Raw genomic sequence first — 10239 nt, forward strand, 5'->3', positions numbered from 1 at the left:
ATAAAGGTGTCGACATTGACGTGGCGGAGGAGGTTGGTGTTGGTGAAGATGGCGAAAAAGAAAACGAGTGCAGTGGGAAAGAAGCGCTTGGTGGTGTCGATAGTGAAAGGGTCCTTGTGGACGAACCCAAATTTACCGAGAAGGTAGACGCCAACAGTGGAAGTGAGATATTGGAGTGCAGTTAAGAAGTCAGCGTAGTTGAATTGAATGACGTCGTACTTGTTGATGATGGCGAGGAGACTAAAGAAGAGTGTGTAACTGACTATAAGGATAGAAAATTTTGTGGAGAGGATAAGGCAATAATAATCAGGTGCCGGTGGTGGTGAGGATTGTGAAAGTTTAGAATTTAGAGGAGAAGATAAACGGTGGGGTAATTTGAAAATTTTATTAAAAAATCAACAAAAAATTAGAATTTGAATATTTTTATTGTAAAAAACCTATCTTCCATAGATATAACATTAATTTCTTTGTTTTATGGATATTTTTATTAGCGTCGTAAAATTTATAGATACAAATGATAGTTTATTATATATTAAATTCTACTCTCCCGGGTAAGTAATCTTCTATGATAAAGCTAATAGTTATTGGATGAAATAAATTAGGTCATTCAAATTATTAATATCAATTCTTCATTTAACTTGAATTTTGACAACCAAACTAATTAATTATTGTAAAATCACTTAAACGCCATTCCTATAAAATCACACCATTCTTATATTAACTCTATTAACAATTATGAAATTCACCCTTACTCGATTAATACCTTATTTATTTATTTTTAATTTTAAATTTATGATTTGGTCTTTTGTTTTTTTTATTTGTTCATTTTAATTTTTTAATTCAAACACGCGCGTGCGCATATATATATATATATATATATATACTTTTTTAATATAATAAAAAATAATTGAATAATCGTTTTGTTTCGAATTTTGCAACTATAAAATCATATCTAAACCAATTAAGAATACGTTTAGTTGAATCTTATATATTAGACCCAATTATCCGACAAATTTAAAACCAATTAAATTGATCGATCGAATTTATTGTTATGGAGTAATCAAACTACCCGTAAACGTGTGCATATGGGTCCTAGCCTTTTTCAATTGCCGAAATATATAGAGTGAAACTTGGTTTCATATATGAAAGCAGGCTTGACGACAATCATGTTACATGTAGATCACGATATCATTCATATTCGCACGATTTCTTCTAAATTAAATTAAACATACACAACATCAAATCAATAAAAGAAAAGAATTGGGATTGCTTAAATCATAAATCATAAAGCAACGAACTTGTTATTTTTCTGTCTTCTCACACGTGTATGGATATGTATTGCCTTCAGGATTCTCCTGGAAGCCATGAAATATACACTAAAGAATTAACAAAATGTCAATTGCTTTCCGAATACATATATATATATGATGCACAAACACCGTCAGCAATACACATTTACTAAAATTTAATTAAAGATATCATCCTGCTGCCTTGAGATGTAAACATTTTGAATGTTTAATCAGGGCTATTTTAAGTGAGAAGAAAGCAAAATTATATTTTAAAGATTTCATTTTCATGTTTGTAAAGTAGACGAAAATAAGATTATATCTTTTCCTGGAAGGTTCATGCATGTTTGCACAATCAATTTCCTTTTTTTTTTTTTTTTCTGATATTGAGCTAGCTAGCAAGTAGGGTAACAAGCACCTGACCTGATTATACAACACACATGCATACATGTATACATACACGCACTATCTATGTGCCTTAATGTACTTTCTCATCTTGGCATGTATAATCTATATATCATGTGTGTTGATGTATGTACATAAGATATTAATTAAGATCGATTATAAAAATAACAATACTGTATACACACAAAAAATCAGTTATCAAATAAAATTATATATATATATATATATTGTTTAATTTATTTTTAATATATATTTTATGATTTGATAGTTAATTTTTGGTGTAAACATAATATAATTATATAAATAATTAAATTCGAGTGCTGATGCTTAGGAAATATGAACTATATTGGCTTAGCCTTGGCGTTTAGTAATATTAAGTTGATGGTTAATAATAATAGTGTTAGGGAAAAAACGGAATGAAGTAGTAGTGTAAACAAGGTGATAGGAATGACATGTGTGTCACTTTCAGGATATGTGATGAGGTTAGTTGTTGGGAAAACGGAGATCGGAAATAGCAGGAAGAAGGGGATGCATGGAGTAACTAATTAACAACGTAACAGTATTCTATTACTTATAGTACGTAGAAATTAGAGGGACTAGGTATAGTAGTAGATAGTAGAAGGAGTAGTAAATCTGATGGAGGGTCATTTCAGAGTTAGATGGAGAAGTTGTGGGTCCCGTCCCATCTGGTTGTGGATTATATATTCCGGCTCTGATCTGTACTTTCCCTCTCTTGTTTTTAAGGAGAGTTAGAAAGAAGATCCAATCGCGATCCAGGTATTATATTACACATTCATTAATGCAATGGGTCACCATTCGTGCTGCAACCAACAGAAGGTTAAGAGAGGCCTTTGGTCCCCTGAGGAAGACGAGAAACTCATTCGTTACATTACCACTCATGGCTATGGCTGTTGGAGTGAAGTCCCTGAGAAAGCTGGTACATCCATTATCGATTACTATATTCTTTTCATTTGGTTTCAATATGTATTAATTGCATGATCTATCAGGGCTTCAAAGGTGTGGAAAGAGTTGTAGGCTGAGATGGATTAATTATTTGAGGCCTGATATTAGAAGAGGCAGGTTTACACCAGAGGAGGAGAAGTTAATCATAAGTCTCCATGGTGTCGTAGGCAATAGGTAATTTCAATTCTTCTCATCACTCTTTTCGTTCTCAGATTTTGATTCTTGTTATTTTTTGTTGAATTTGTGAAACAATAATAATGCACGCAGATGGGCGCACATTGCAAGCCACTTGCCTGGTAGAACTGACAATGAAATAAAGAACTACTGGAATTCGTGGATCAAGAAGAAGATAAGAAAGCCTTCTTCAGCGGCAACAAATAATGCATCTTCACAAACTAGTGTGGATCATTCTTCTCACTTCAGCTATAATAATTATACTAATTCCAATCAACTACTAGATCATCATCAAGATAATCTAACACCAAAGCAACCACTTCATCAAGAATCCTTGTTCTCTTCAACATACCCACTATTTATGTTTGACACTAGTTCACTAGATGGGACCACAACAGACAACAGTTTACGAGTTGATCAAATATTCCAAGATGCTAATGTTGGTTTGAGTTCTGAAACATGGAACTTGAGCCACCACCAGAACCCAGTTCAAGCACTTGCTGCTCCTCCATCAACAACTTTCGCAGTTGCTGTGGGATTGGACACAACCAACTATCTGCCGCCATTGATAGAGAACGTGGAGAGCATGGTACCGGTTGAGGTGCAATCTTGTAGCATGGAGGAGGTAGGAGATGGGGCTCTAGACTGCTTGCAATTGCAGAGGCAACAAGATCAGTTGAATGCATGGGTTGAATCCACACACCAACAATGTCCTAACTTTCTCTTTTGGGACAATGTTGAAGGCCCAATTGGTGGGGAACAAGAACTTGCACCAAATTCTTCATCAAATAAAACTAGTGCTCTTTCTCCTTTTCCTTTGTGAGAGAAGGTTCTGATGTGTCCCTACATGCATACTCTCTTTTTTCCTTTTTTCTAAATGACTTCTCTAACTTGGGTGAAATTCCAGGCCAGGCTTTCTGAAACTTTGCAGAGATTGCTCCCTTTTTTCTTTCTTTGATTTTTGATTGCTGATTTGTAAAGATTGTGGAACGCGAGTGAACGAGTGAGTGAATGTGATATATGTATACATTATATTTACAAAATGTGTGTAATTTTATTATTATTGGGGTGTTTTTTAGTGGGAAAAGGGAAAGTGATGGAAATAATAAAGGCTATTATTGCAAGTATAGCTAGCAGCAAAGTTTGATTTTGAATGGGGGATTATAAAGCAAAGCAGCTTCAATTTGCAATATATTTGACTGTACAAAAGGAGGTTTTTGAATGATGAGAATGATAATAATGGATACATTATTGTATTATTATATATGTTCCATTTATGTATGTATGCATGTGTGTATGTTTTTAACTTTTTATTAATCAGCTATAGCTAGTTTGAGTTTGAAGATATTTGACTATGTATATATGCATGCGGTGGTTTTAATTTGAATGATGATGATGATGATGGTGATGATGTTTTAATTTTGCTTATATACATAGATATATGTATCTCCATTTTCCAACAACCACGGTGCCTTGTAAAAAGAAAAGACCAAAATAAAAAGTGAAAAAGCATTGACTTATCTCACATGCATGTCTCCCAACCAACCCCCAAAAACACCAAACGCAAAAGCGAGAGAGAAAAGAGATTCTCTTCTTCTCGCCATGCTAAGGCTGGAGACGAATTGCTCTCGCCATTGCTACGTTAATTCTCTTAAACCCTTCCACTTCAACACATCTTTGTTCTTCTTCAATGGTGGCATTTTTTTTTCATCCCATGTATCCCCACAAAATTTTTACTCTGTTTATACCTCTAAACCGACTAAATTTCAAAAATAGTCTCTCAGATTTAGTTCGTACATTAATTTAATCTTTGAAATTTTAAATGCACTAATTTAAACTTTTAGATTGAACTTCGAATGACATACTAGTCTTTTAGTCTATTTTTGACGTGAGTCAACATACTAACTGTTGATGACTCACATACTAACTGCTGATGTAGCACCACTTCTGTCACGTGAACGTGGCATCATCATTCACCCCTCATCATTATTATTATCCTCTTTTTCATCCCTATCTTCATCTGTCTCTCTCTCTTCTTCCCCCACCCTCCACCACTTTTCCCTCTTCTTCCCCTTTCCATCTCCTTCCCACCTTTTATTACTTTTTGCTCAAGTCTCTTTGCCATCATACTATTTCCTTTGATCTTTTTTCCTCCTCTTCCATTTTCACTGTCATAGCACTTGCCACACTCAAACTGAAAATTTCAATATACACTAACAGAAATTACAAATAGAAAAACCTAAATGCAACTCCATATTCCAAAAAAATCATCTAAACCCTCACATTATTACACCCAATAAAGTCACAGTTCACAAAAGAAGCTAAATCCACAAAACAAAATCAAAGATTTTAGAATTCTAATACAAATTCACAATAAAAAAGAAAAAGGAGAATGAATGAAATTGAGGTGATGGAGCGAGTGTTTGAAAAATCTTGAAAGAGAGAGTGTCCTAAATGATGAGGTGGTAATCAACGGCTACGACGATGAATCGAGCATCGGGAGAGAAACAATAAAGACCCATTTGTTTGTAAGATTCAGTGAATTTGTAAGACCCAAAATTTTTGGAAAATTTTATTTTGAGCTAATTCAATCTATTTATTCGTTAAACACTTTATTTTTAGAAATTATTTTATTAAAAAGTAATTAAATCAAGTTTTGATGATTAAAATAGAAATTTTACTTAATTTTATAATTATTGAGTAATTTTTTATATTTAAATTATAAAGCTTAGTAGTTATAAAAGAATAAGAATTTTATATGATTTAGTTTAAATAATTGAGATTTTAGAATTTAATACTTTAATTTTTATGAGCAAAAAAAATTAATTGTATTATCTCTAATTTTAAATTAAAATACTTGATTAAAAGGCAATTAATAAATTGATAATTAAGTAATATTTTTTAAAGTAATTTTGATAGATCAAATTAGATTTTAAAGTTAATAAAATATAACCTAATTTGATTTAGAACTAACAAAACCCTAATTTTTATATAACACTAACCCTAAAACACACATATTTTCCCATCATCCAAAGAAACTGTAGCTGCCCCTCATTTAGAAAAGAAAAACAGAAAACAGAGACAAAGAAGAGAGAAAGGGGGACGTACTGGCGCCGGTGGGCCTCACTGTCGTCACCAAGCTGCTTGCCACCATTGTCGCTGGTGTTGACGCAGAGGAAAGAGCTAGAGGAGTGGAAGAATGGTGTTGTTATGTAAGAACCGGAATTTTAATGTATAACCGCTTTAATAAAATAATAATTTTTAACTACCCGAAACTGGTTTGAAAATATAGAAATGTTTTTTTTTAAATATAAAGGTGAAATTTGATTTCAATAAATTTTTTTAAATTGGAAAATGCATTTTTTGTGGAAAATTTTTATAAAAACGGGTACCGGAGCTTAAGCCGACAATACTAGATTTAGTTTGATCAGTACCGTGTATTGGAAAAAAAAGATTTTAAAAATTGATTTTATTGTTTTGAAAGGATAAAAAATAATTTAGAATCAGAAATCGGGCGCTAATTCTAAAAGTTTTGGCCCAAAGTGAGCCAAACGTACTTAAAACCCTAACGGGTTGGACCGGATCCAAACCGGGTATAAGGCCCAATATGTATGTTTAATGAGTTTTCAGCTCATTTTTGCCCTAAAACAAAGAAAGGGGGTGCAGCTTGAGAGAGAAGAGAGCAAAAGGGTTTGGTCACTATTCACATCCACCTTCCGGTGACCATAACTTAAGTTACAGAACTCCGATTGACGAGCCTTTTGCGGCCATGCAAAATTCTTGCCGAGTTCTTTGTTTTTGTCTAAACAAAGTGGTTCGAAATCTATGCTCCAGTTTCCATTCGAAATAGTTCTGCATTTTTTTGTTCTAGTTCTTGAGTAGATTTTGTGGTTTTGTTTATTTAGGAGTGATCTAGCATTGAAATATTGCTAGGGTTTGCCTCTAATCTCTTTGGGTAAGGTAAGGTCTCACTAAATTATTATGTTTAGTTATTTTTGTAAATCCTAGGTTTGATGTTTGTATGTTATGTGATGTTAGATTGAGTTTTGGTGTTTGCTGGAGTTGGTTTGAAGCTTTGGATCGAGCTTGGTGGCTTTATTTTAGTGTTTGGTGCATTTTGAGAATCGGCCAAGGTATGGTTTCAGTTTTCTTTATGTAATATGTAATGTTTCTGGACACTTAGGCTAGTTGACCCTAAGATAGGATTGAATGATGTTGATGTATGATTAATTATATGTGAAATTATGTTTGATGATGAAGAGGATTTATGATGATAGGTGATGAATGATGTTTATGATGATTGAATTGTACAAATTATTGATGATTGAGATCTTAAATTGGAAATTATGTATTTATGTTGATTTATGGTGGAAAGGTTGAGTGAATTAGGTGTGGAAGTGATGAAAGTACAATAAAATGGTAAGGGGTAGTTTGTGGTAGTGTTTTATGATGTTTGGATATGTTTTGGTTTATTTTGGTTATGGAATTTAGAAATTTGATAACTTTGATGTTTTTGTGTAAAACTTGATTTTTGGTGAACTTTGACGGATCATAACTTGAGCCTTAATTTTTGAAATTAGTTGAAATTTGTCTTAAATTAACGTTCATTCAAAGATCTTTAAATTAATATAAAGTTTGATGAAAATGGATTTTTGTAGAGCAAGTTATAAATGTTTAAAGTTTGGGGGTTTAAAACTGATTTCTGTAACTTTGCAAAATTTTCTAAGTCTGGGAGTGCATGCGTACGCATACATCCTGTTTTGCTAAAAAATGGTTTTTCTTCACTTGTAAAGGGTTCTCTATCTTTCCAAACTTCTTTATCTTCTATTTAAAATTGCTAACTAGTAATTAGACCTTAGGACTAATAAAGATGGGTTAGTGAGCTAAATTGGTAATTTTCTGTATGAGTTTAGAAGACGGCAACTTAGGTTTCATAAGTTGTGGGTGAACTAGCGAAGTGTGTGATTGACAATGGCTTAAGAACTTGTGAATGGATGGTAACTTATGGAATTAAGAACTGATGATGGTTATGATGAGCTTGATAGATATTGAAGGAGAGTGTGCCAGGCACTATATCCTAGGAATGTTGAGACTTGAGGATTGAAAGTGGATTGAGATGAGAAAATGGTGATGACTGGTGATGATTTGAGGTTGATGGACTTGTTGGAGGTGGAAAGTGTGCCAGGCACTATATCCTTGGAATGATAGTGTGCTAGGCACTATATCCTTGGAACGATTTATGATATATATACCATATGTTGTTGTTTTCCTTCTCTGCCCAAGAGTGTGCCAGGCACTATATTCTTAGAGCATGCAAGTGTGCCAGACATTATATCCTCGAAACGATACAAAAGCATGCCAGGCGCTATATCCTTGGACGTGGCAGAAAGGCGACATCCGAAAGGGTGTGTCGGATTGGCATTTATGGACCGACAAGTGATATCACGAGCCAATAGGACAGGCATTCATCATGTGCATCTTCTATGTGTTTTGTTTGCTTTGCCTAATTGCATCTATTGCCTAAATGAATAACATGCTTATTTGCTAGTTGTTTTACTTACTGTACATGTATATTACTTGTGTTTTACTTGCTTGTATTATTTGTGATTGTGTAGAGGGTAGGTTGGTGACGGTTGTGGGATACAGCGGTGTGATTTGATATTAGTTAAAAATCCCCTAAGTTTAGATAACCTTGTTTAGGGTTTTTGGTTTATGGTTTAAGTTGTTTATTTTTGTTAAGCTTGAAAATCAGTATTGATGTGAAGTTCTAGGATTGTCTTCGGCGTCCCGAAACCTTACATCTTACATATTGGGAACTGTTACCATACTGAGAACCTCCGGTTCTCATACCATATGTTGTTGATATTTTTCAGATGCAGGTCGTGACCCACCTCGGTGAGTTGCGAAATGGTAACGAGCGGAGGATCTTATGCTCTCTTTTGGTGTTTTTGATTATTTTGTTGTAGTACTCTCTCTCACCTTTCTGTTTTAGACTTTATGGCCTTAGAGAATTGATTTGAGAGATAAGTTGTATAAGCTATTTTAAACTTCAAATCTATGCAGTATTCAGTTTGACTAGCCAGCCTAAACTCCGCAGGCTGTAACTATTCCTCTTTTGTATTTTATACTTATATATATCTTCTTTAATTTAATTATTACATTGTGTATCCTGGAGCTATCTACAAGGTTTTATATATTATGTCTTGTTCTATTCATACCTATACATTTAGTTTTCATGTGTGAACACTTTGCGTTTGGTAATTATGCTTTACGCAAATTGAGCTTTTATTCCTTCATCGGGCTTCTAGTATTACCATTTCTTTAAATGGAGCCTTAAAACTGTCGTGACACTTTGTTATCCTTCGCTTTACGGCACGAGGTAAGGCTTAGGGTAACGGGGTGTTACATGTTCTGCCGTTCCTCATCGCAGTTGAAGCTCATCGCCGCCGCTGTTGCTGTTCGCACCGTCGTCATCGTCAAGGGAAGCCGCCATCGTCGTCTTCATCGTAGACCTCCACCATCAATGCCAGCTTCCTCTGCCATCGAGCTGGGTCACGAATGGGAGAGGGAGAAGTAGTCACTGTCACCGAAAAACAGTGCTGTCGTTGCCAAGATCCACTGCCGATAAGGGTTTTACTTCTGGTTTTCGTTCTTTTGAATTCCGAGAACATTATCGTTACTGCATGGATGTTACAGTTGCTGTCACCAAACTTCTGGTCGCCGTTGTTGCTTGGGATAGTTGTCAGAGTTGCTACCGAATATGTTCAGAGGTTGCTTCTACTTCATTCTTTTGTTGCAGTAAGTATCTCTATTTCGGAACCCTTGCCGTTAGTATTCTATTGTATGTTATTAAGGATTTTGCGACATTGATGATTTAGGATTGAGTTATCGAGGTTTCATATTCCAATTAAAGTTGTTTCTATTGTTGTGGAAGTAAGCGGAGCTATGGATGCAATCACTACTGTTGCGGGCCGAGGAAAAACGGGACTAATCATGTTAGAATTACTTCGGGCTTGATTCTGCTTGCTCCGGGATGTGGTTGAGATAGAATGATTATGATGAAGAGGGGTGATGTTAATTGATTATGTGGAATGCGATTGAGGATAAGCATGACAATGAGACTAAGTCTAATAAGGTACACCTGCTTGGGTAGATGCAGTGGAGTGATTCCACTTATTTCGGATTATAGTTTGAGATCCTAGGATAGATGCAAGGATTGTGGTTATGTCCCGCTTACTCCCAGTTGATATTTGAGCTTTTGAGGTAAATGCAAGGATTGTGGTTTTGTCCAACTTGCTCCCAGTTGGAATGTTGACCATGCGTCGCAAGTTGTGGCGAACACTTATACCTTTCCAGATATTCCTCCATGAAGATGTAAAATTCCTCTTGACAGATGCGCGCACACAGGGAC

General features: G+C 34.7%; 1 protein-coding gene and 1 pseudogene across 1 annotated transcript; one reads left to right on the plus strand and one right to left on the minus strand.

The window, feature by feature from the left end:
* Nucleotides 1-448, minus strand: part of LOC110278681 (GDP-fucose transporter 1-like) — a 989-nt pseudogene extending 541 nt beyond the window's left edge.
* Nucleotides 449-2445: 1997 nt separating this feature from the next.
* On the plus strand, nt 2446-4109 carry LOC107479874 (myb-related protein 305). The gene is made up of 3 exons (XM_016099969.3): nt 2446-2628; nt 2699-2828; nt 2922-4109. The coding sequence occupies exons 1-3, from the start codon at nt 2496-2498 to the stop codon at nt 3649-3651; spliced, it is 993 nt and encodes a 330-aa protein (XP_015955455.1). The 5' UTR covers nt 2446-2495; the 3' UTR covers nt 3652-4109.
* The last annotated feature ends 6130 nt before the right edge of the window (nt 4110-10239 follow it).

Source organism: Arachis duranensis, chromosome 3 (assembly GCF_000817695.3).
Source record: "Arachis duranensis cultivar V14167 chromosome 3, aradu.V14167.gnm2.J7QH, whole genome shotgun sequence".
Classification (NCBI taxonomy): domain Eukaryota; kingdom Viridiplantae; phylum Streptophyta; class Magnoliopsida; order Fabales; family Fabaceae; genus Arachis; species Arachis duranensis.

Bases quoted from the DNA above. Each gene is read 5' to 3' on its own strand.
- LOC107479874 (XM_016099969.3), top strand. From the start codon at position 2,496: ATGGGTCACCATTCGTGCTGCAACCAACAGAAGGTTAAGAGAGGCCTT. The intron at 2,629-2,698 runs GTACATCCATTA...ATGATCTATCAG, and splicing joins TGAAGTCCCTGAGAAAGCTG to GGCTTCAAAGGTGTGGAAAG. The intron at 2,829-2,921 runs GTAATTTCAATT...TAATGCACGCAG, and splicing joins CATGGTGTCGTAGGCAATAG to ATGGGCGCACATTGCAAGCC.